The sequence below is a fragment of the Gopherus flavomarginatus genome, chromosome 4 (genome assembly GCF_025201925.1).
Source record: "Gopherus flavomarginatus isolate rGopFla2 chromosome 4, rGopFla2.mat.asm, whole genome shotgun sequence".
Lineage (NCBI taxonomy): Eukaryota > Metazoa > Chordata > Testudines > Testudinidae > Gopherus > Gopherus flavomarginatus.
The window spans coordinates 80036759-80063965 of NC_066620.1; the positions used below are offsets into that span (position 1 = coordinate 80036759).

The 27207-nt window shown below is 38.9% G+C and overlaps 1 protein-coding gene and 1 long non-coding RNA gene across 7 annotated transcripts in view; one reads left to right on the forward strand and one right to left on the reverse strand.

Moving 5' to 3' along the window:
* Positions 1-27207, reverse strand: part of RYR2 (ryanodine receptor 2) — a 727531-nt gene that overhangs the window by 276324 nt on the left and 424000 nt on the right. For all 6 annotated transcript variants that reach the window (XM_050950348.1, XM_050950346.1, XM_050950344.1 and 3 more), the window contains 3 exons: positions 18751-18898; positions 11377-11585; positions 8648-8822 (listed from right to left, as the gene is read on the reverse strand). In XM_050950348.1, coding sequence (XP_050806305.1) covers positions 8648-8822; positions 11377-11585; positions 18751-18898 — 532 coding nt within the window. The remainder of the gene's footprint in view (positions 1-8647; positions 8823-11376; positions 11586-18750; positions 18899-27207) is intronic.
* The window catches only part of LOC127049568 (uncharacterized), an 838950-nt gene that overhangs the window by 265282 nt on the left and 546461 nt on the right, over positions 1-27207 (forward strand). The window lies entirely within an intron of this gene.

Here is a 27207-nt window from a genome sequence, read left to right on the forward strand (position 1 = left end):
GATGACACCCTTTTAGATACCTGAAAAGTGCTATCATGTCCCCTCTCAGTCTTCTCTTTTCCAAACTAAACAAACCCAATTCCTTCAGCCTTCCTTCATAGGTCATGTTCTCAAGACCTTTAATCATTCTTGTTGCTCTTCTCTGGACCCTCTCCAATTTCTCCACATCTTTCTTGAAATGCGGTGCCCAGAACTGGACACAATACTCCAGTTGAGGCCTAACCAGCGCAGAGTAAAGCGGAAGAATGACTTCTCGTGTCTTGTTTACAACACACCTGTTAATGCATCCCAGAATCATGTTTGCTTTTTTGGCAACAGTATCACACTGTTGACTCATATTAAGTTTGTGGTCCACTATGACCCCTAGATCTCTTTCTGCCATACTCCTTCCTAGACAGTCTCTTCCCATTCTGTATGTGTGAAACTGATTGTTCCTTCCTAAGTGGAGCACTTTGCATTTATCTTTATTGAACTTCATCCTGTTTACCTCAGACCATTTCTCCAACTTGTCCAGATCATTTTGAATTTTGACCCCGTCCTCCAAAGCAGTTGCAATCCCTCCCAGTTTGGTATCGTCCGCAAACTTAATAAGCGTACTTTCTATGCCAACATCTAAATCGTTGATGAAGATATTGAACAGAACCGGTCCCAAAACAGAACCCTGCGGAACCCCACTTGTTATACCTTTCCAGCAGGATTGGGAGCCATTAACAACTACTCTCTGAGTACGGTTATCCAGCCAGTTATGCACCCACCTTATAGCCGCTCCATCTAAATTGTACTTTCCTAGCTTATCTATAAGAGTATCATGCGAGACCGTATCAAATGCCTTACTAAAGTCTAGGTATATCACATCCACCGCTTCTCCCTTATCCACAAGGCTCGTTATCCTATCAAAGAACGCTATGAGATTAGTTTGACACGATTTGTTCTTTACAAATCCATGCTGGCTATTCCCTATCACCTTACCACCTTACCACCTTCCAAGTGTTTGCAGATGATTTCTTTGATTACCTGCTCCATTATCTTCCCTGGCATAGAAGTTAAACTAACTGGTCTGTAGTTTCCTGGGTTGTTTTTATTTCCCTTTTTATAGATTCCCTTTTTATAGATAAAAGTGCCTGAAACCCAAAAGATACAAACTCCTGTATTAGTGTGTAGTATGCTACCTCCCAGGAATCAGCAAGCAGCATCTCTCTTTTATTGTACTGAACACAAGCCTCTCTAAAAGGAGATGCAGCAAGAAATGCTATCACATACCAGATAATTCACTGTTCAGAAATATCAGACAGTGATTGCCATATTTAACATAGGGCTAAATTCTCTGCTGGTGACAAGTGCTGCCAGTGCTCAGGATTTTACAAGTCTTACAGTATTTGATTTTGCTCAACAAGCTTCAGCTCAGAGTTGTGTTTTTTTGTTTGTTTTGTTTTTAAAACAAGAACCTCACCTTTCCTGTAAAAAAAAAAAATTATAGCCCTAATGGCTGCAGAGAAAAACTTGAAAACATGTCCCAAAGGTAACCTAAAGGTTTGAAAACCAGAAGGGCAAATAAAAAGAACCCACATATATTTCTTTAAATCTCATTATTTTTATACCAATCTTATGATATTTTGGAGTCAGATTCGTGACTCATAAATGCGTAGGGTACGCAATACTGTAACTTCTGTGAAGATGATGGATGAGGTTGTTCCTGTGTAGCATCAGGTGCAAGTTTGGCGTACAACCCTAGTACAAGATTGGTCGCTCGGTACTTCACTTCTAAGCGAAGACCCTATTCATAAGAGAATGAAATTCACTGTTCTGAGTCAACACAAGACCTATGCACCACTTCAAAAATTACATTACGACATCTCTGGTTGTTAGGTTCAGTCTGTTATTTTAGAAAATGTATTTTCTTCTCTTTCTTCTATTCATCCTTCTTGTTCCCCTTTCATCTAACAATACTACTGAAAAAACTTATTTGACTTGTCTGCTAAAAAAAAAAATCAATTAAGTTTAAAAAAAGTGTCAAAAAGGTAATTTCCTCCTTTCTCCCCAAATCTGGATGGTCCATTCCATTATGCTGGTAGAGATGAGTAGAATCTAATGGAAATGGGGGAGAAGAAATGGCAATGGTCAGCAGGCAGAGCAGCTGGGTCTTCTCATTCTTTGGGGTCCCTAAAATGAGGGGTTATGCAGGATGGGAAGGAGCAGAGCCTCCATTCATGACATGCTCTGCATACACAAGGAGAACGTCACAGCCAAAAGCCACAGTGGTTAACGCTGTTCGGCATAAACTTACAGACTTCAAAACTTCCTTTGAATATTTTATTACAGATAAGAAAGATTCACTGTCATTTACATGTGTGTTAAAGATGATAAACATGGCCAGAAACTACGAGCTGCAGACTCTAGTCTGTAAGATTAATGTCTGGATTTCTATCTTCATGGCCAGGCTTTTAGTAATGAGACATCAGTTTCACACACAGACAGTGAGATTGCTCAGTCAGTATGATTTATGACTACTTTATTGCAAATCCATTGTTAAAATATAATACAAACCATTTGTCAGCAGAATACTAGAACTAAATGGGAAAAATCATATTAAACAATTTATAATGAGGGGAGTTATATTTGCATAAATCAGTATCTATTTAAATTAATATCTGCCTCACAGCTTAACTTACAGAGAAGCTAACATGCATTCTGCAGAGGTCAATGAACCACGAATGATTGCAAATGTTTTTAGGCAAAGCCAAAAATCACAGCTCTGTCTGCAATAGGATGACAAATCTTAATGCATCACTCAAGAAGTGTTGTTCTTAGGAGCAACTATCCCTCGGGGAAGCAGTTAGTGTAGTTAGAGGAAGGGTGTTCAGAGAAGACAGCATGGACCTCTGTAATGCAACTCATCATTTGCAAGTTTGCACTTTATATATGGTGGGAGAAACCCAAATAGATATAGATTTATCTGACTTAAACCACATGCTTGCCTACCTAGCACCTTGTCTCCCTTTACCTCTGTTTCTTATTGATGTAAAGCACTTTGAGAGTTCTTCAGGATGAAGGACAACATATGAATGTCAGCCATTCTTGGGTAGAACTGCCCAGTGCTGAGCAGACATTCAAGAGGAAGAAAGAACAAAAAGCCTCCCCTTACAAAAGGGGAAAGCACAATTGCAATTCTTGTGTTAAGGGAGCAAAAGGACTGTACAAAGGTAGCTACCCCACAGCAGCATTAATCTTTCCAGAGTGGGTGGTATTATAGCCCTGCCCCACACTCCACAATGACATGCTTGTAAAGAGGGGTGCCAGAATTATGTTCCGCAGGCACTCTAAGGAAGTAGGCACTGTAGGAAGTGATGTGTCTGAGTAACCCAATGTCTCCAAGAGCTCTCAATGGAGTAGTACAGCCCTGTACCATCCTCAATATAAAAAAGTCTTTAAGGAGCATTGATATAACACACACTTGACACAAATGACTCTGGAAACAACATGCAATATTCCACACAAACATTCTGACTTCATTTTTTTAAATAGCATTATAGATTGGGAACTATGAGTACATGCCATGTTTGTATGAGGAGTTTTGGAACAGTCAGAATGCTACTGAAGTTATTGTAACAGTATAGAGGAGGCATTTAAGAAACTATAGATTTAGTTCTTTGATGTAGATAGGATTTTATCTCATAAAAGGAAAAAATATATACATTTAGATTGAGATTTCAAGAAGCCTCTGTCATCCTCTCTGAAAAAAAAAAGTGTACATGGAAAAAAGAGCTCCAAACTTTACTCAAAAACAGGGAAGTGGAAGAATAAAATGCCGCCTGCATCAAATTCATGTGAATTTGCAATACAAGAGTAGTTAGTTAAGGTGGACTTTAACAAGGGTCAATGTTTCATGTAAGGAAGGGCAATATTTTTACCAAATTCTGTATCTACAGCTATTGGAGATCCAACTCACATGAGCTAGCCCCTTACTACAACAATCAGCTCCTATATGAAAGAGCTGAGTTATGCATAATACAGGTAGTGGCAGTTGCTGTGATGAGCAGAAGCAAGCAGCAAAACAGGAGGCGTGTAGAAGCTGAGTATATAACAAAAACGCAGTCCTGCATCTCAGGAAAAATCATCACCTCTAACAAGAAAGAGAAATGAGCGTGTACAAGATGACACACATACACTATTAATTCTACTACATGCATGCATGTCTGTCAGATCTGGAGTAGTATTCTCACAGAGGCACACATTATTAGAAATACAGTATGCAGTTGCTTCTCATAACACATTCACTAACATGGTAAAATTAATAGGAATCATAACCTTAGCAGACACTGTACCTGCTTTCCAGAAATACAGATCTTTTTACCGCACCAAGGTAAGCTGTCTTTAAGTTACACATATCTGACCAAGCAGCCTATGTTGCAATGAATTTTGGACTCAATCCTTACCCAGGAAAATTTTTCACTTCTGAGGTCAATTGGCAAAATGCAGAAGGTTCTCATTAACTCAGTAACCAGTCAGTGTGACGTAGAGATGACAATCCGTATCATCAGTCCAGTTCCACCAACCAGAGTAATCACCAACTCATTTTGCAATAGCCAAAATCCCCAAATCCCCCACACTGGAACAGTATTTGCTGTGGTGCCTCATACACTGAGTGAAAATGGCTGAAGATGCCTGTGGCAGCATCGATTTGCTAGGTAGGTCAAATCCTTCCCTGACTGACATGCAATGCAACCATAAAAAGTAGTTGCAGTTGCAAAGGGCATGAGTCAGGGTAGGATTTGCCCCTCCCCACCCCCTGGGTTGCTTTTGGCAGATGCATATTGAATAAGGGATATGGTCCTGAAAACAACTCCATCCACTTTTTCCACATCCAAGATGCCACCCTTTGCTTAGGGTAAAAGAAGAGGGCAGCATAATTTCCATGTAATTTATACTCTTTTGGAGAAGACTGGTTGCAAATATACAGTGCAGACATGAAAATCATGCTCTGAAGTTGCACTGGTGTAACTGGGGACAGAATTTGAATCATACTATTTACCTGGCTGAATATTCAGAATTATGCATGAATACACCATACCTCCTGCATGAAATCTCTCTTGCACAATCATATATAATGTGCAATTATAAATTAATAGTTATATTTACTACTGACAAGAGTGATATCTCACAAGTGGTACCATCTGTCATAATTCTGTGGAACTCATCTTGTTGGCAGTAGATCCTAAAATAGGGGCCCGTGAGTCTGATCAGTAACTTGGCAGAGAGCCATATTCCCTTTTCCCTGTTCGTAAATGTTGTAACACCGGCACTGGATTATAAGCAGGCTGCGTCCTCTGAAGCAGGGCAGATGGCTCTGACAAATTGTTATTTTTTTTTCCTAAAGTGAAAAGCTTCATTCTGCAGCAACCTAAATCGTCAACTGTCTGAAGCTGGGAGTGGACAATAGGGGATGGATCACTCAAAATTTCCCTCTAAAGCATCCAGTAAGGGCCACTGTCAACCTCTCAGCTACCCTATTCGTTCAATGGTTGGGGGGTAGGGATGGGGTGGAGAGATCATTCTTGCCTGCTTTCTGAGGGCAGGTCTACACTACAGCTGGGATCAACGCTCTGAGATCAATCCACCAACAGTTGATTTAGCAGGTCTAGTAAAGACCCGCCAAATTGACTGCAGATCTCTCTCCAGTTGACCCCTGTACTCTACCCCGATGAGAAGAGTAAGGTGTAGACCCCATGGTAACTCAGCCTAAGGTTCATCAACTCCAGCTACGTTATTCACCTACTGCGACTTACCGCGATAGCGTAGACATAGCCTGAGTTACAGCTGTAACGCCTTGTTCAGTAATAAGGGCTGTGAAGTTCACAGAATTGTGAACACTAGTAGGTGGAAGCACGAGTCTTCTACTCACAGCCACCACCTGAGCGGGGAATGTAAATGAAACCAGGAGCAGCTCTGAGGCAGCACTGCTCTAGAAAGCAGGAGACACGAAAATGAACACTTCCTCTTCTTGTAGCAGAGCTGGGGAAGCTGATGCAGGAGCAACCATTTAACATTAATCAGTTCTATTAACTCCACATCCTACTAAAATAGAGGCCAAAGAAAGTAAAATGTAACCTGTTAAAAGCTATAATTTTGAAAGCACAGTAAAATACTCTAAGAGATGTGTGCTCATCAGTCAATGTAACTGACCTTAGCATGTAGAGAGACATGCCATTTCAACTGACAAATGCACGTCCCACAATGTGCTGTTGCTCAATTGCATCATCAACTTGCTTACACACTGTGAATATGGCACAGAAAATATTTACAGTAGGGATGAATGCATACCACAGCAGACTAGAAAACTGAAGTTTTTTTTTAATTGAGAGAGAAATAAGAATTTATTTTCATGACCCCATAAAAGTGCTGTTATATTCAGCATCAAGGCCCAAAAAGGAAAACCACTATGGCTCTATGACGACTATGGGACATACAGCAGGGAAGTCATACAAAGAAGATTTGATTCAAAGCCAATTAAAGTGAATAGAAAGACTCCCAGTAGTTAACTGGTCTTTTGATCAGATACCTCCTGCAGTCGATGAACTGCTCCACAACTGTTCTATGACAATGTGGAGAGGAACTTGTGCACAGGATAGGACTCTCTCTTCTATATATGTTTCTACTGCAATGAGATCATACTCAGTGCTCTATAAATAATTAATATCAGGCAAGGCTTGAGGAAGCCCATTGTTTCTTGTATGTCTGCAGAAGCATCTCTCAGAGTTGCTTCAATGACTTTTTGAAACTGGAAGCACAAATTGCGTCGCATAATATTGCAAATGCAGACAGAATGAAGCAAGTTTTTGTTCTACATTGAATATTTTGAGGGTGAAATTCTATTGGGCAATACAATCATGTTTCTGGCAAGCCATATAGAGATTATTTACCAATATACACCTCTACCTCAACATAACGCTGTCCTTGGGAGCCAAAAATTCTTATCGCATTATAGGTGAAACTGCGTTATATCAAACTTGCTTTGATCCACCGGAGCGCGCAGCCCGGCCCCTCCGGAGTGCTGCTTTACCGTGTTATATCCGAATTCATGTTACACGGGGTCACATTATATCGGGTTAGAGGTGCATGTATCATTCAGAAACAACAGAATACAACTTTCAAAATATGCAGTGAACACAAATTTCCATTAACAGGGACCTGTCAAGTCTGAGAGATTTCAAATTCCATCTAGCAGTTTTATTTTCGTCTGTGGGTGTGTGCATTTTTCTGAGCAGCACATTGAATTATTCAAAAAAATTTCTATCAGACATTTGCAGCCCTACAATAGTTCTGCAACTGTAGCTATTAAAATCAATTTTTAATTCTACATCCTGTCACTGAAGCAAACTTGAGATTTAGGCCCAACCCAAAGCCCATTGATGTTAATGGAAAAACTTTCCATTGTAAAAATGAAAATCAGCGCTCATCTTCTTTGCACCAACAGTTCATTTACCTTCATTTTTCTTTTGAAGATAAACCTCAGCTAATACAAATCTGCCTGTCAGTATCTTGCTATTTTCTTTTATGCTGAATGTAACTATTAGCACTCAGACGAATCTCCTTTTAACCTACAATGGAGGTCACCAAAAAAAAAGCGTATAATATTTCACTTGTGAATTTACCATTCGATTTCTTGTAAACCAGTATTGTCTACCCTGAGGTCCCTCAATGTATTTATTCCATGACAATTAAACTTTTTGGTGACTTCCACTGTTCTTTCCTTATTCCAAAGTTGTGGGAAAAGTTCTGCATTGAAGACAAAGTTGATGATTTTTTTAAAAATCTTTCCCTTAAGGCTTTTTAAAACACATTTCTGACATTTAAAAAATGACACACACACACACACACACACAACACATGATGGTATTATTGGAAGGTAATATCTGAATTTTGAGTTGAATGATTCATTCCCAATCTCCCTGTTTCTTTCTTGAGACCAAATGAAAATATTTACACATTAAAAGGAGGAAGAACTTTCCCTCCTCAGCAGGAGGGACAATCCTTATTGTCCTTTAAAATATTCTGAAAAATAAATGAATTGGTGGTGAAAGATTCCATATTGCATCCTCTGTTTGGCCACAGAACAGGAAGTAGCAGTATAAGCTTCCTGCATTTTGAGTGATGAGGTAGGTTGATTTTATTTACAGTCTTATTTCTGCAACTTCAGCCTTTCCTTGCTGATGTCATGGAGATAACAAGGGAATTCAAAGGAATCACAGAACCCCAGTAGTCTATGAAAAACTAAGTACTTCAGCCATGGCTACAAGTTCTGAAGTGCCCCAGTACTGTAGCAAAATAATGAACCAAGCTGTTCTAATTACAATCACTAGTGCTCAAGATCAACATCATATAGTAATTACTATTCTATTTCCACTGATGCGCACCTTTTTGCTCTATGCAGTTCTCAGCTAAATGACTGAAAGCAAAGTTACTGTAAAACAATGGCAAGTAACAAGTATTTTTCTGCCAAATAAACTATGCTATGCTATGCATATGTGACAAAGCTGCATTCTCATCTGCTCGTACACCCACAAAGTGCATGTTAAAAGGATGTCAACCCACAATAGGCACAATCTAGCAACAAAAGCAAGTTAACAGCACAAAGTGTGCAACCACTTACCATCACCAACCTCAAAGTCCTTGAATGCAAGCTCTGAACCTGAGTCATCGAGCAGGATTTCACCATTCAGGGTAAACATCATAGTGTGCTCATTCATGTCAACCATACAGCCCACGACATCCCCTGCCAGCCAAGAGCGGCCAAAATGCTCATTACCCTGGTGCCACCGCTGGGCCTGAAAGGGATTTCAGAGAAGGATAAAAACAATGAAAGTATTTCTCTCCCCCTCAGTGATATGACTAATAATTATCCCCCTCAATTAACACAGCACTAGTATTAATACTTTTACAGCAACTCATTCTGAAACAATGCTCATGAGTATCACAATTACGCTTTGAGAGTGGCAATCTTACAATTAATTTTGTCGAAGCAGTTCCAAAATTAGCACTGTAAAATGAGACCCAGTGAATAGATGGGGTAAATTGATATTTCAATATATATTAGTACACGTGTAAGAACGTATTTTATTTTTATTTGGGAGATCTACAGAAGATCTGTCATGAAAATAATATGGTCTCCATTGCAAAGTTAAATAGCTGTTTTATAGTATTTTTAAAATTATTTTCATGCAATTGCTTGGCCTCTAAATTTTATGCTTCAAAACAATCTTCAAAAATATGTTATTCTAGATGCATTTATTTAGATTTATGCAACATGCCTGCCATGCTCTCTAGGGACCTGAACATGCAGGGTGCTGAGTAATTTTTGGAAGAGATGAGCACTGTCAGTTCCCACTTGTTTCTATAGAAGAAGTTGAGGGCATTCATTACCTCAAGGAGTGGCTCAGCACCTTGCATGACTGACCTCTAGAGGAATAAATATTGCACGTTTGGATGGCTGCCCTTTTTTGTGGAGTTTGCATAAGAGCAGAATCTAAATAAATACATACCAATTCTTAGTAAATTTACAACAACAGAAAAACACACTATCAATGACTAACTCTTCCTAACACACCCATTCTATCAGGACTAAGTTTCCATCCCTTATTCTCAACTCCTGAAAAGCCTGGGAGAACACGGGAGTCTTGTGGCATGTCCTGAAATACAACAATCTCAAGCTCTCTCTGACCAAGGGGGCGGGGTGGGGGGGAATGAATTCCAGAAGTGAAGAACCTTCATCTAAAATCCCTCCTGTAAATAGCATCCCAAATTAGCTGGAAACTGTTAGTTCCAGCACCTCAGCTGATCTCAGCTGCTGTGGTACAGTAAGAGGATAGAGCCATTCTTAAAAGGTAGTCACAGCTAAAATCCTCAAGACATGTATCAATCAAAACCAACATCTTATACAGCTCCTTGAAATCAGATGGGAACCAGAATAGAGCACACATCAAGGGTAAAATGTGCTTCCTGCAAGAAATACAATTAAAAAGGGGGATAACATCCATTACGTTAATCTTAGCAAAACAAAAAGTATTACTAAAATCCCATTACTGGCTTACAAAGACTGAGATTGTATTAGCTTGGAAAACTTGATTGATGACATGGTTTACACCTAAAACAAAGCAAGGAATGGCATTCTCATGGCTGCTTTAGGGCTTAGTGATCTTATACAGTTGCAAGGAAAGCATCAAGGCCTCAACTCAGGATTCCGAAGGGCAACTGATTCTCAGCTTTTTATTATCATCATTTTTCAAATATATTCAGTGCCTATCCTCTGCTAATGATAGGACACTGTGGTTATTTAATTTGATCAGTGATTTAAAAAATTCTGACTTTTCAGTTCAATGTTAAGGCATCTCAGTTTGTATCATATAACATTGTCAAATAAAAATCCAGTAACAATAATAAAATAGGGCTGAGATAGGCTTGGCTTGACAATCTGCATTTCTGAAAATTGAGTTTGTGAAGAGTAATGGTAACTTCTGTCAAGTATTATAATAATAACAACATAACTGAATTCCAACTCCAGACACATAATGCATTTAATATGCGTTTTTGTACTAAGACATGAGTCACCACTAGTCTAGACAGCAACTGTTATCATGGCAGAAATTTCACGTCTTCATACTAAAATGATGTTTTACTGCCACACTTTAATGAGTCATCTGACTCTTGTGAAGGATCAAAAACCAATGGCATAAAAAAAATGTTCTGCTTATCTACATATTACCCATAGAGTTAGATTTCAATCTCGTTCTTTCTTTCACACTGAAGTTGGAGCTAGAACGACATGCTTTCTCATACTACATGCTATCAGAAATTTCCATTAAAAATTTAGTCTTCATTTTCATAACTTTTACATTCCTATATTCTTAATCAAATTCATTCCAGTGGAATTACTGCTGACAAAGAAAATTATGTTCACTTTCCTACAGATATTTCCTATAGGGAGACCACTGCACTAGGATTCAGGAGAAATGGGTTCTAATCTCAGCTCTCCCAATGACTTGATTTAGGGACAATTACTTACGTGCTCTGTGCCTCAAATACTCACCCAATTTTGTACAGCGTTTTGAGATTTTCATACGAAAAGAGCTATGTACGTGCCAAATGTTCTTACTGTATTTTTGCCAAGTACTACAATTGTACATTCTAAAATATGATTTTACCTTTCATTTCACCTAGACCTTAATGAGGATTCTTAATATTTTCAAACACTGAAACAAAAGCTAAGGCACAGAAGGATATTAAGCTGAAACAACTAGAATAGGAAGAAAAATTAAGTGATTTTTGTTAACAACTTACTGTCAGTACTTGCAATCAATCCTGTCAAAATAAATCTATACAAACCTTGAAGCCATCAAAGACAAAAGCTTGCTCATCTGAGCCAAGTTCCTGGTCTGGCTGGCAGCCTGGCCTGGTCCAGCCAACTCTCATGTCTCCTGCAGTGACTGTCTCAAATTCAAAGTACCATTTTCCAGCCTTCACTGCATAAGTCTTCTCAGTGCGGAATATCCGGAATCTTTCCATTATCCCAGTGCACATGTCTGATCTTGTAGCTGCAAAGTTAACAAAAAAAACAAACAAACCCATACCTCATGTTTATCTAATAACAAAATGGAAGCAATGAAAATAAAAGGAGATTACTGTATAGTATCCATACCTCTCAACCTTATTGAAAAATATTTGGTAGTAGATAATGGCATTTAGCAATGATTTACCATAGGCCATGATGCTGCACAGTCAAGAATTGAAGCCCCAAAAGCTCAGTTAATACAGTGAGCTAGTAATGCTACCAATGATTGGTAATGCACAAGAGAATATCATAGACTCAGATTTTAAAGGCCAGAAGGTTCATTATGATCATCTGCTCTGGCCTCCTGCATAACACAAACTACAGAATTTTTACTTAGTATTCCTACTTCAAAGCTCATATTTTATGGTTGAGATAGATCATATATTTTTGAAAGACATCCCATCTCGATTTAAAGACTTCAAGAGATGGAGTTAACACCACATCCCTAGATAAATTGTTCCAAAGAGTAATTGTATCCCACTGTGGGGAAAAAAAGTGCTTTATTTTCAGTCTAAATTTTTCTAACTTCAACATCCAGTCTTTGGATCTTGCTATGAAACTCCTTGCTAAATTAGAGTCCTCTACTATCAGAAATCTTCTTCCCTAGTTGGTATTTCTAACTGGGGTCAAGTCACCACTTAATCTGATCTTTGATATGCTAATTAGATAGAGCTTCTTAAATCTCTCATTGTAACACTGCTGTACAAATATTTATTTACTGTAATGAGGCCTATCCACAGTTATGTGCATAGCTAAGAGCACTTGGACCACGTAATTTAAGCATCCTTTTTCTGCAGTGGGAGGAGTGGGCAGAAGGAAAGGATACATTCCTGCATGAGCCTCTAACGCACCACATGACCACATTTCTCCATTAGAAAAAATATCAACTTCCGACAAGGAGAAAGGGCAGAGGGTTTAAAAAAACAGATGCTCTTTAAAATACAAGTGTAGGAAAAATAATGGGCATTTCTTATTATAATAAAACTGACTGATTTGAGGTTAAGTGGGTGAGGTCATATCTTTTATTGGATCTAATTCTATTGGTGGGAGAGACAAGCTTTTGTGGATACACAGAGCTCAAGGCTGTAAACTGTTCAAGGGTAAAAGAAAAATCAATGTTTTTATGATGCTTGAAATCAGACCCAAAGAGGTATTTAGAAAATATTGCTAAATACTGAAATAAAATATAAGATTCTAATTGAATAGACTATCCTTATTCACTTTCTATTCTAAACTGTTGTATAGATATTGTGTCCTATTAAACAGTTGACCTGATTGCAACAGCTAGAGAACAACATACAAGTTTACAGGCTAAAGAGGTGCTCAGCATGAAACACTATTTAAAAAATCTCCAGTAGAAGGACACATTAATCTTTTTGTGGAGTTTACATCTGTTGTGATCAAGATGACACACTGTTTGCATAATAATATCAGTGGTAAGAGTAAGATTAGTGGTACACTGCATAAGTGAACCATTACTGCCCCTAATGCACCAGAGAACAGTGGAATAGTTGGGAAACGCATAGGTTTAAAAAATCATCTAAGTCAGTAAATAATATGTATTTAGATTTTTAAAAGGAAAGAATGTCCATGTGTCACTTTGGAGTGCATGAATATACATCTATTATTCTCTCCTCTTTTTCCCTTACAACTGACACTGAGGTTTCACACTTTTATCTCTAACCTTTGACCCACTTCACCTACTCTCCTGAGCCCATACCTGTCCTGGCCTCCTGCTTTCATGCACTCCTCTTCCTTCCTCCTCAACTTCCAATTCTTCTCTGGCTCCATCTCCTCAGAATGTAAGTATATTATGGTTTCCTCCACAGGTGAAAAAAGGCAGCTGTTGATTTTGCCTCTCTCCCCTATTATGCCACCACTCCCTTCTTCCCCTCAGCTCCAACCTTATTGAGCATGTAACCTACAACCACTGCCTCGAGTGCCTTATCCTCTCCAACTTCGCTTCTGTTCACCTCACTCTAATGGAACTGCGCTCACCAAGTTTTCTAATACCCTCTTCTAGAAAATATCTCAAGGTTTCTACTCCACCCAGAGCTTCCTTGATCTCTATCATGCTTTTCATACCTTCATTCATACCCTTCTTCTTGACATCTTATCCTGTCCCCTTCCTAGCTCTCTGGCTGATCCATGGAAAGAGATAGAGAGCAGGAGAACTCACCAAAAAGGAAAACCCAAAGGGCTCTCATGTTGGCTGCCTCCTTTTCTCACTTTACAACCTATCTTTCATCCTCTTACACAGCTTCAACTACCACCACTAAGCTGATTACTTGCAAACCTTCACTATTCCTAACGTATCTTCCCCCATCCAGTCCTGCATTTTTCATAGATTCATAGACTCTAGGACTGGAAGGGACCTCGAGAGGTCATCGTTTTATCTGTTTCTGACATTTCCTTCCAAATGGCCCGTTGCCAACTTAAACTTAACACAGTTATCCTTGTGCAAACTGGGTGTAAATGGCAATGATCGCATTTTACAAAGATGTAAAGGACTACAAGGCACAAGGAAGAGAAGAAAGAAGAAGAAGAAGAAGGACCCTTATTGCCTTCCCAATTCCCATATTCTCTGTCATTATAAACAATGTCATCATCTTACCAATCAGTCAGGCTCACAACTTGGGGCTCATCCTTTAATTCCTCCATTTCCTTTCTCCTGCACATCCAGACACAGTTGCCAACTTTCATGTGGTAAATAAGCATCCCAACTTTCACAATAAGGCAAAAATCAAGCTAATCCCATTTCAAATCATGGCCAAAACAAGCCAACCCCTAAGAACCCCTACACTCTACATGACTAGATCCCCCCGGAATGCAGTCTCGGACTCTGGTGGGCCTGCTGTGTACCCCTGACTCTCCCCCCCCTTGCCCTGCTTGCCCCCCCTTGCCCATGCTTGCCGTGAGCCGATCAAAAAAAAAGAAGCAACAAGCTACAACAAGCAACAAGCGATAAGCTACAAGCCAAAAATTAGCCAATAGGCAATTCACAAGCCAATTAAGCCAAAACCAAGCCCAATCACTGCATTTTTTTCACGGGTTTGGCATGTCTGCATCCAGACTATGTCTAAATACTGCTGCTTCTTTCTCCACAAGATTTCTATAATTCATTCTTTTACATACTATTCCAGGACTCTTTCTCTCATCTTGATTACTTGATCATCTCTGATCTTCCTGTTAGCTCCACTGCTTCCCTTCAGTCTGTACAAGACATAGCTTCTAAAATCACCTTTCCTGCCTGCTGCTTTGACCACGTCAACAACCCACTCTCCATCTCACCCTTCCAATCCCTCCACTACCTCAAGTTCCAGCTACTTATTCAAGCCTTGAAGATTCTATGTAACTCTCTCCTCGGTACTTATCTGTTCTTACCTCTTTTCCTGCCTTCCATCCCCTCTTCCTCCACCCTGCCAGTGATGCCAGCCTCAGCAAAACTGCCCCTGAGCTTTCTTCCATGCAGCTATTTATATATTGCATTTTCTATCCTGGCGGCTCTGCATGCCCATTGCCCTTGCAGCATTCAAATGCCTCCTGAAAACCCCTTATGTCATAACTCTACGAGAAATTAGCTGACTTCTAATAGCAAGGTTGAACAGCATCTGGGAATAGCGTACATATCTAATTAAAAAAAAAAAGCTAAACATCACCCAACAACTTGTATGTTTCACCCACTGCCCCTACACTTTGTCTGATTCACTGTATTTTTAGATTCTAAATAATTCTGTATCTTCTTTTTATGTTTGTACAGCACCTAGAACACTTGGGGTGGTACTGGAAGCAATAAATGACAATTAATAAGGATACAGCTGAAGATACTCCATTTGGTTAACCAAGCCTTTAAAAGAAAAAAATCATCATGAACCAAAACCCAGAAAACCACTAGAGGTCTATAAATCCTTTTACAATACACTTTATGGAATTTGAATGATGAAGAGGGGCTTCCCAAAATGTTTCAAAGGAAAACATCCTATGTCAGACAAGAAAACCTTAGAAAGCAAAGATTCTGCAAAACAATCACTTTATGTTTTTAAAGATGATAACTATAACATAGCAGTTTAACTATCAATTCATAGTATTGTTAGATTCTAAAACTGAATAAAAAAATCCTGCCACAAGCTTTTCAAATACCTTGAACATATTACTTAGAAAAATGCAGATTTATTCTTCATTTGCATTTATTTAATATTATTATTCAAATTTTATTAAGTCTAGGCACTAAATTAAGCATTTAATACATTGACACAAAAGCTATGTAATATGCAACTGGAAACACCCAATTTAGTACAAACATAATAAAATAAATAAAAAAACAGGAGCCACTTCTGACACACTTATGCATGAATGCTAGGTCTAAAACCATCTATTGTGCATGTGAACTGTATGCGAGTGTTTGTGTGTAACAATTGCAAAGTAGACCCCAAGAAGGAGAATCCATATCCCAACATACATCACAGGAAGAGTCCTCCATGGCAGTATAAATCTCCACACTACATTGCAGAGGATGCAATATCCAATGTATTTTAAATAAATAAAAGAGTAGGATATTGATAGGGTGAATTCAGCATAAAATTACCTTGTTTCACGTCATTTAGATAATTCCTAGAAAAACCTAGTGAATATGAAGGTTTTTGCATAATTTTCTCCATCCCAGCAGGCCCATATATTAATTGCATAATAATTTTTATATGCATCCATAGTCTTCCTCACATTATCTTTATGCCCCCATCCTCTAGCAAATTTTATTCCTACTAAGAACAGGAATATTTTGTGTGTATTTCTGTGGGTAATGGCCATTCTTTCTTCTTGGTAGCCTCATATGTACTTTGACCTCACTCACTTTCCCAGCACAACACCCTATTAAGCTTCTCTGCAATGCCAGTCAAGGAGAAACCTCAAAGCAATTTCTCCCTAAATTCTCAGAAGAGAACAATGGTGGTAATCAGGCAATTTTTCTTGGGTATTACCATTTCTGCTCTTAAAATTTCTGGCCTACACCTATTTGAATCAGCACCCAAAATAGGGTTCTGAATGTTTAAGTCTTATAAATTAGGTTTAAATAGTGCTTTCTTTTCATGATTCTTTCCTTCAGGAATGTTGTAAACACAGAACACTCTTTTTAATAATACTGAGGAGAAGTTAATAACTGAGACTTATGAGTTTCATTCTACAATTCTACCATAGAAACACAGGCCACACATCTTGAAAAATAATTACCTTTCAGCCCTAATGCAATCTACTACATAGCTGAGAGTATTGATATTAAAACATATGCAGCCTTAAATACTTAAGTGTAGTGAAAAGCACAGTTGAATTTTACACCTGTTATTTAACAAGCATTGCTAGTGAGATAGTGGTATACAGTACATACAGCAACTCTCAGTCCTTAGTTTGCCATCTAAAATGACTAAAAGCACATTTCAGACACCAGACATTTAGGGGTAATCTCAAAGTGGTACAGGTATACTGTCTTAATGATTTAATTATATACTTATGTTTTGATGAAGTTAGGGACGTCTTCTTAACTATTAGGGAAGCACACAGACGAGAACACCATGCACCAACATGCATACTCAAACCTATTAGTTTATTTCCAAAGCCATGTATCCTAGAGTAAGCTTTATAATACATAATAATGAAAGCTTCCCTAAGAAATAGTTTCTCTGTGTATATCCAGTTTGTAATTTCTGATTTTTTCCCATAATGTTTTTTCCCTGCAGCCAGTATCTATTTTATTTCTTTATACAGCTGATTTCGTGTAAGAAGCAATGATAAAATAACATCACCTCTCAGTGGCAGGTTATCTCCGGAAGGTATTAAATGCCAACTAAGGAAATGATGCAGGAAGTGTCTTCACACTCTAGATGTTCTGTGATTAGAATACTCATGAGCAACACTGCACAGTCGGTTCATTATCTGTCACTATCAAACTGACTGGGAAAGTGACCATTTTTCAAATGAGGGCACTCACAAATTGATCAGAAGTCCTTTTTAATGGCTCCTTACCATTAGTGCAATCATTTAAAAACCATCATAAAAATGGTGTCACTAGAGTCACAATTTACAAGAATTTGTCACCTATTTTCTTGTCTTTTAGATTAGTCCTTGCATTGGACATTAACCAGTATGAAACACTGGACAACAGCTAGCTTGCTACTTGCATAAAAGTAGTTGAAAGAATATAAAGAGTCATTCTTTCTTGAACATATGTGCGTAACATCTGGTACTGCAACCTTTAGAAAAGTTATGCCCATACATTAAGAAAGTAAACAAATCCTCAGCTTTTAGAGAAAAGTATTTCAGAGCCAATGATTTCAAACAAACTAAGTTAAACTGATGTGTAAGAATAAAACAAAGTTGTCTAGAGCCACATGAAGTCTCATTGACATTCAGGTCCACACTAAAGGATCCTCTGAAGTACTGGGAATTACATTACTGTATTAAATTTCTTACATACAATATATGTAAATTAGTACTGAATCTGACTACAACCAAGCAAATTCACCAAATTCTGAGGTCCTTACGAAGTTTACACTGAGTTCTTTTACTCTGTTCTTCAATGGCTCTGCTGTGAGAGTTTGATGTAAAGGTTGAGGCCATGCATGATTCAGACCCCAGTCCTTGGGGAACACTACCATAAGGCTGAAGGACTCATACGATTGATTAGCATAACCCAATGGCCTGGGAAGACCTAGCAGAGGCCCTGCATGCTGAGGTGTTTTTGGACATAGAGCCTTTCTGGGTACCCATTCCCATCTCTGGAAAATGAGACATGGACTGGATGCAGGGTCATCAGGCACATCAGAGCTGGAAGACAATAAACTCATGCCACCTCTAAGAAATGAAGCTTAAGGCAATTTTCCTTGGCAATTCATGTGCTGCTAGTGAGTAACTTGAACGTGGAGCACTTCCCTGATTTGGAATAGACGTTGTGCTTGTTCATCAATGACGGACACAGCTTGAAGTCAGTGGATTTGGTCATCCTCAGCAGCCCTGCAATGGCTCAGGAAACTGTTCAATGGGGCTAAAAAAAACAATCCCCCTAATAAACTTAACAACAAATAGATATGCCTACATCATTTCCAATATCTATTGAAAATTACATGGATTCTTTAACTCTATTTTTTTAATCTCAATACCGTGATCTTGATCAGGAGCCTCAAGGTTGTAACCGTAGCCAAGAAGTGTGCGGACGGCCTCCCGGAGGCTATCTTTGTTTGACTTCTTGGTACGATCATCCAAAAGAACATACGGGACAAGACGGGGGTTTCTTCGATTCTTCACATCCTACATAAGGATAAGTTATTAAAAATCATTACAGTTTCAGAGATACCAAGCTAAAACAAAGCAATTTTTTTACAAATAAAATTGCTAGGACAGATAAAATGTACAGTAGCATCCGTTTAAAAAATATGATTTGCACAAAGTAAAATGAAGACCCGCATAACACCACACATACAACAAGCATCTTGCAGAGGAAACTGAAGTTCTTGAAATCAATTTGGACACTGAATTCAAAAGAAGTAAGTTATTCACAAATATTGACATTTAATGGCATGGCAACAATTTTCTTTCATTTTCCACCAAATAATTTAATGGATATATGTTTGGGCAACACCAAGTGTGAAAATCAAGAACAGAAATGAACTGTTTACAATCTAAGATTTTGCACTCTCTTTAGAATGGGGATCAGTTTTTCTTCTGTTTGCACAGCAACTAGCACAATGTTGTCCTAGTCCATGCCTGAAACTCCTAGGAGCCGGCATAATATAAATACTTGATAAATAATAATAGGGCCAATCTTGCACTACTCAAACTGAATGGCTGGTTTGCCATTCATTTGAATGGCAACAGGATCAGTCCCAAGATTTTTATCTTTATGTAGAAGAACAGAAGTGCCACATCACCAAAATCTAAAACAACGGCTGCTTCTAACGTGAAATACTCAAGGCATATATTTTTCCAAAAGAAAATATTGGATGTTACAGTTCTAGTAAGAATCAACATATAAATGCCCTTCCCTCAGTGTGGTGCTATACTGTGGAATTTTGTTTGCATAAGGTAAGATATATGCAGCTCTCTGCTCCCAGTAGAATGAAGCTATTAAGTGAGTTCAAGTTTGTTTTTAATATAAAATTCTTTTTTTCTCTTTGCCAAGGTAATTTCAATTGCAAATATTGCTTATATGGTCTATTTACTATACATTATGATAATTCTATTAAGTATTATAATTTGCCTCTTTACATTTTCACTTCTGCACTTAAGATAATCTATTGGCAGTGGCAGAAGCAGTGCAACAGATCTCTCCATATCCTTGCTAGTTGTGTAGATACTACTTTTTAAAAGTTGAATCTGCCATAATAAGTTGACTATTGTATAGGAACAAAAAGCAAAGACATTGGGAACTTTCTACTAATGGGAGATACCAACAATTGTGCAAATGAAAATATCACAAAATATTGTCTTAGTATTTTATTTTATTATGGTTCTGATTTTCAGAATTTTTCAGCTTTGTCCCTGTACTCTCTCACACATCATTTTGCATCCTCAAACAGAAGATACATTTTGGTAGTACAAAAACTTGTGACTGTTTTCTTTCATTAGCTATGACATATCTAGCTATCTGATATAGTAGCACCCTGGTAACTAGACACTTTAGTGTACTAAAATGTGTTTTTTTCCTGCCAAAAGGTTCAATTAATTCCTAGTGCAAAGGGAAATTTGATCTTTCATGTGGATTTTCTTACTAGGACAAGCCACAGCATAAAAATGACATAACCTGGATGTTAAATGTGCCATCAAGGGCATAACAGCGTATGAAGCAGACACACAAAATGTCAGGTGCTGCTCTCCCCATGAATGTTATAGGTCACTCAGCTGGAGGAGCAGTGACACTGTTGGTATAGAGATTTTTTTTATGATGAACTGTAAAGAGCCCTTTTGTGGCTCTCTATCCACACATTCTCAAACCATTTTAAGGATGACATCCTCTCTTCTCTAGACACATCATTTGGTACATGAATATTGCAGAACATAGCACCTCAATAACCTTTAAGTTCCTTTTCAATTTATACATAAATTCAATCCTCCTTACTCCCCTAAGACTAATGTAATGTAAAGATTGCTGGGACAGAGAAGAGAAAATTTGGTCTACCCTGTGAATTTTCCAGATTTGACAGTCTGATTCTCCACTGGAGGACTGCATTACATGCAGAGGTTTTCTAGTAATTACTTGCTTTTTAAATAATTTAAATGAGAAGGGTAGGTTTTCTTCAGGGAAACCACTAAATTTCTTGTCAACTCTCTGCTGCAAATGTTTACATATAGTTAGTGTTTTTCAGCTTTGAAAAGTTATCATTCTATCAAACACAATATTAGTAATTTACACCTGAATTCTGGATTGCTTAAGGACAAAAGCATGGGGACTAGAAAAGTACCTGCAAATATATGCAGGGAACAGAGCAAAGAGATATAGGAGGACATGAATTAACATGTTTGAGCAAATATAGTGGAAATGTAGGTTCTAAAGACTCATATCAGGCAAACAATGCTCCATACCAGTGACAGCTATCAGGAAATAGGCAGAAGGGATGGCCCAATGAAATGCACACAAATGGAACAACGTTAAAACTCCTATTAGAAACAAAAGGATCAGGCCCATCAACCCTTCCCAGCAGAAAGAGACGGTAAGGTGTATATGTGCATACATACATGTTATAGGTATGTGGCAGGCACACAGAATGGATAAATGATCCAGTGAAGGTCACATCATATATAAAGAGACTTGGTATGAGAAATGCCACATAAAAGATAGTATGGGAGGGAGTGAGGCTGCAGAAGCATCCATAGACCATTGCCAGCAGCAGCACAGAATAACAGTGTTAAATGGCGAGTTTGCACAAGCAGCTGTAAGGAAAGCAACTATTTAAAAGATCCAAAAGGAATCTCACAGTCAGAGTTGTGCACTTTTGTCATAAACAGACAGCTAAGGGTTAATGTCTCTTTCACCTGTAAAGGGTTAACAATGAGTCTGTACTCACCAGGGAATTGGTGGGGAGAAGGGAAGGACAAATTTCCTCTTTGATTTGTCTCTTTAAATTTCACGGAGCTTGAATCTGTATTGCCCCTGGGTGAGGGGAAGGAGGAAGGGTGAAGGGGAAATCCCTTTGTTTAGATTCATGGAGCTTGAATCTGTCTATCTCTCCTAGTGTACCCAGGGTGGGAAGAGCTGGGAAGAAGAAAGGAGGGGGAAGGGAAATGGTTTATTCCCCTTTGTTGTGAGAATCAGGGAATCTGGGTCTGGAGGTCCCCAGGGAAGGTTTTGGGGGAGACCAGAGTCTATCAGGCGCTCTACCTAAGTCCTGATTGGTGGCAGCATATCAGATCTAAGCTGGTAATTAAACTTAGGGAAATTCATGGTAGTACCCTTATTTTGGACGCTAAGGTTTAGATCTGGGAATTATACTATGACAATTTAGAGGTAATTTAACAACAAAGTGCCATTTTCCTATATAATCCCCTACTAAACGTCTTCTGTAATGACATGCAATAACACAGCTTTCAATGCTGCAAGGTATGAAACAACTTGTGAGTATGGTATGCAACTAGGTTAATGAACCTATGCGTTGTTGTGCTTGGACACTGTTGTGGAGTTCAACAGAAGTGCAAGTCAGCATCTAAGTGGTTTAAGGAGAAGACAGACAACTAGTCACACATTACAGTGCTTCTCAAAGAAGAGGAAATAAAAGGAACCATAGAAAGCATATAATAGGAGGAATATCAGAAAGACATGGATAAACAATTGACATGGTCACAAGTTAAGTGATTTAGAACATCAGGTATTCATACATATGTTTTCCACAGGGGACCTAATTATTTCGTTCTCATAGCCATTGATTCTGACAACATATGGATCAATAAATGATTAGCAGTCACCTTCTATCACTGAATTTAAAGAAAATTCTCTTGAAAGCGGATTCTATTTAGTATCAGAGGAGCTATTCCAATAAAGTACTATGCAATACCTCTTCATTTGGCACTGGTGCAACCACAGTTCTGATACCCACAATTCAAGAAGGATGTTGGTAAATTGGAAAGGGTTCAGAGAAGAGCCATGAGAATGATTAAAGACTATTCCTTATAGTGATAGACTCAAGGAGCTCAATCTGTTTAACTTAACAAATAGAAAGTTAAGGGGTGACTTGATTACAGTCTGTAGGTACCTATATGTGGAACAAGTATTTAATAGTGGGCTCTTCATTATGTTAGAGAAAGGTATAACATGATCCAATAACTGGCAGCTGAAGCTAGACAAATTCAGACTGGAAATAATGCTAATGTTTAACATTTTTAACTGTTGGAACAATTTACAAAGGGTCATGATAGATTCTCCATAACTGACAATTTTTAAATCAAGATTGGATTTTTCTTTTTAAAGATATGCTTTGGGAATTAGCTGAGGGGAGTTCCATGATATGTATTACCCAAGAGGGCAGACTAGATGATCACAGTGGTCCCTTCTGGCCTTGGAATCTATTAATCTTGTGTTTAGCTCCCTACTGAAGACCTTGTCTAAACTGCTCTTTCAATACCCTCATCCCTGTTGAAGAACACATTAAGGAAAGCCAATGATTTTGACTAACTGCAAGTGTACGCAGTATAATAGATGCACCACTAGTAATTGTAAATTGTGGCCTGGGATTTGCAGAAGACAATGGCAAAATGGGGTATAATTGCATTCAGCTATTGAATAAATAGAATCCTGCTCCCAGATATCTTCAGTAATGTCCCCACTAACAGTCCTTTAGCAGGCAATATTAGTACTATAGAACAGAAGTACTGGGGTAAATGATCCTGCTCAGAAAATTCATTTCTCAACATATGATCCAAAGAGAGACAGTTGTGCAGAGGGTGTGTAACCCAGTTACAAATTCACCCTAGGGGTTCACACAGAATAGTACCTTGAACCTGCACTCCATTACTGTGACATGATTATACAAGAGTTTCTCCCACATGTCCTACCTGTGGCACAAATGGTATCTATGCAGTTTCTGTGCTAATCACCATTGGCATGATTGTCTGCAGTTCTATCACAACCATGGCACATTAGGCCTGTGCACAGCACACCAAATGAAAACTGAGTAGTTTATTTGCACAATACAAAAACGCTTTCTGGTTCAGAGTAATACATGTGCCCTACACTCCACATTTAGAAATATTCTGGTTCACCATGCCAGTTTGCCCACAATGTATGATGTCGTGTAATTACTATGTTGTCTTGGTTCTGAAATTTGTTTAGTCACATAATTCCTATATGTGGTATCTGTTCACAAATGGTATTGTCACTACCACCGTTGTCATGTTTGACCTTCAAATACCACTTTACACTTCCAAGACATGGCATATATGTCATCTGTCTTTTTATGATGCTATCTGGGCAATTCATTCCACTTCTGAGAGTTACCACTTTTTCTACTCTTACTAACTTGAATTTACTGTTTTATATTGTAATCTTATGACAGAATTTGGCCCTTACAGAATGCCTTACTGATCTAACAAAACAGCAAAAAAGGAGCGTGCATACATTTATATTTTTAGAAGATACATAAGTATCAGCTGCATCATTTTTTCCCAGTAGAAGCCAGTGACTGCCTCTGTTCCTCTTGTGGTGTCACAGCACATAGAATTCTAGTATCTCGGTATTTGTCTAGCTAGTTATATATACCTCCTCCCCTCATCACCAAAATATCTGAACACCACATGAGGGAGGAGGACTTGATACTCCTATTCAAAGGGATTAATTAGCTTTTTGTCTTTTCAGTGCTTGTGCTATAAATATGACACATTGTTTAGTGGTCTTGGGGACTGATATTTATCATGACCGTTTTCCTTTAACCATAAACCATAAATTAAGATATGATCTTTTTAAAGCCATGTAATTAAAGTCTTGCCAAAGTTGTAGCTAATTCTGTTGAAAAGTGTCTCTGATGTATTCACCTCAAAAAAGAAATTCTATTCCTAAATTCCACTTTAGAGGCTAAATTCTGCTTTTTGAGCTATGTCTGCAGCGCCCATTCAGGGACAGCTCCAGAGCTTTTTCTGCCACAAGTAGGAAAAAAAAAAAAAAAGCCGCGATCGCGATCAGCTGTACCACCGCCGCTTCAGTCTTCGGCGGCAACTTGGTAGCTGGTCCTTCACTCCGAGAGGGAGTGAGGGACCTGCCGCTGAATTGCCGCCCAAGACCCAGACGTGCCGCCCCTCACCGTTGGCCGCCCCAAGCAGCTGCTTGCTGGGTTGGTGCCTGGAGCTGGCCCTGCTCTCATTACCTTTAGTGGGAGATGCACATGAATACAGGATGCAGGACTAGTCCCCATTGGTTTCTAACTAAAGTAAGCTACGAATACAGCAGTATAGATAATGACAGTATAAATAATGTAAAATGTAAAGTCATGCAATGCCAGTAATTTTTTACAAAACACACCTCTGTATACCTTAATAAAACAAAATCAATTTTCACAGTTTAAAAGAAAAATACATGACAAATTTTGAGTTGGAGGTTTTTTCCTACATTTCATTCACCTGTGTGTTCTGATCAATTCCCCCTTCTTGTCTCAACAGGAGGGAAGTTTGGTCAGACCAGCACAGGGTTGGCCAACTCCAGATAAAACAGAGGTTTCAAATATTTTATATACCGTATGTGACTGAAAATTGTTTGACCCTGTCTTCATACAAACCCACAGCTAACACCTGTTATCTACCATGGGCAATCTTTCCTACAATATACAGGGACATGGCAACCCATGCTTCATAGCAACTTTAAAAAAATGTCCTATCTATGTAAAGTACCAAGAATTTATTTCATGAAAACTACTTTTTAATAACTGTTTTCTAGCACTCTCATTTTTGTGAAGTAGTGTCCTCAATATCTGGGGTCTTTCTGCAATAAAACATGACCATCCTGAAGAATGAGAAGGATACCTTGCTGCAAAGTTATTAGATGAAGTAACGAACCATTTCTACTGTCTTTGAGGTCACATTTAAAAAAAAAATAAGCTAGATGTACAACATAGTGTATATAACTGAACACAGTGTCTCTAATTATACCATGTATATGGCCTAAATCCTACTTGTTATAGGCATATCTGCCCTGTATCCCCACCCCAGTGGCCATAAAGGGGGCTGTAGGTGTTCCCTCCCTCAGTTTCCCCTCACCAGAGTTTTTTCTCTCTCGGAGTTTCCCATGGCTCAAGCCCTCTGGCAGGGTCACTCAGAGTTTAATCCTCTATTTGGGTAACAAAAATCCAAATAAAAATCCCAAAGAAACAAAAGGTTCTTCCTCCCTGTTTGGACTCCCCTTCAGCCTGCCCTCTGAGGTCAGTTCTCAGTTTCTTCTATATTACCTTTGAGTGTCTCTGGCTCTGAGATAGAGCACTGACTCCCAGACTACTTCACTGGAGTGCTTCCAGACCCTCCTCCCTATGGTTTCTCCTTCAAATTGAGTTGAGTTTTCTCAGCCCTTTCATAAGGCCCAGGTGTTTCAGGCTGTCATCTGGCCCTAAGTAATCCAGCCCCCTTAGGGTGGTAGGCAGCTAATTACGGCACAAGTGGGACCAAGTGCACAGGGCTGCTGAGCCCCAAGTCTCTTGTACTGTAAAGTGGCAAGTAGCCTGGTAGGCCCAGAGGCACAAAAAGGGAGCAGAACTAGTATAGTACTGCTCCGCAAGGGCGTCAAGCTACAAAGAGCCAACACAGGAGCTATCAGCAGCCCCAAGCATGCTACAGAGCTCTACGTCATGAGCATCCATTTGTGCTAGTGCAGAGAAAGGTCTTAGCGGTATGGTGTACTGGAGAAGGGTCAGGTCATAGCAAGTATACCCGTAAGTATGTGGCTAACCTATGTGGAGCATGGAGCAGGAGAGAGTAACAACTGAGTAGGCTGTTATAGTTGACCTAGAGTATGTTTACATTGCAATTAAAAGCCCATGGTTGGACGGTGCCAGCTGAATCAGGCTCACAGGGCTCAAGGTTGTTGAGTTGTGGTACAGATATTCAGGCTTCGTATGGAGCCTGAGCTCTAGGCTCCTATGAGGGAGGGGGGTTCCAGAGGTTGGGCTGCAGCCCAAGCTGAAACATCTACACTGCAATTAAACAGTCCCCAAATCTGAGACAGAGCCCTGCAAGCCCAAGTGTATAACTGCAGTGTAGATATACCCTTCGAGCATAGCTCAGGGCTTTTCAGGAAAGATTCTGCCTCCCACCCTCCAACTCCAGCAGAGAGAACACAATATTACAAAACTCAAGCATTTGATAATCACGAGTCAGTCCCTAAAACACCATCAGACTGGCTTAAATATCGTGAGATTTTAAAAATAATGTATTTTGAGTTCCTTTGCCCTCTAATCTTTATACCATTAGGATACATGTTTTCCATCTAACCTCTGCAACAAAGGCTAGAAACCTATTCTTTTTTTTTTAAATGAAAACTGAAGACCTTCTATATTCACATGACTCCAGAATCTAGGAAGTTAGGAAAAGCACCAAATATTGCAAGATTGGGGACAAAATTACAAGAGTTTACAATAATGTAAAACCCATTT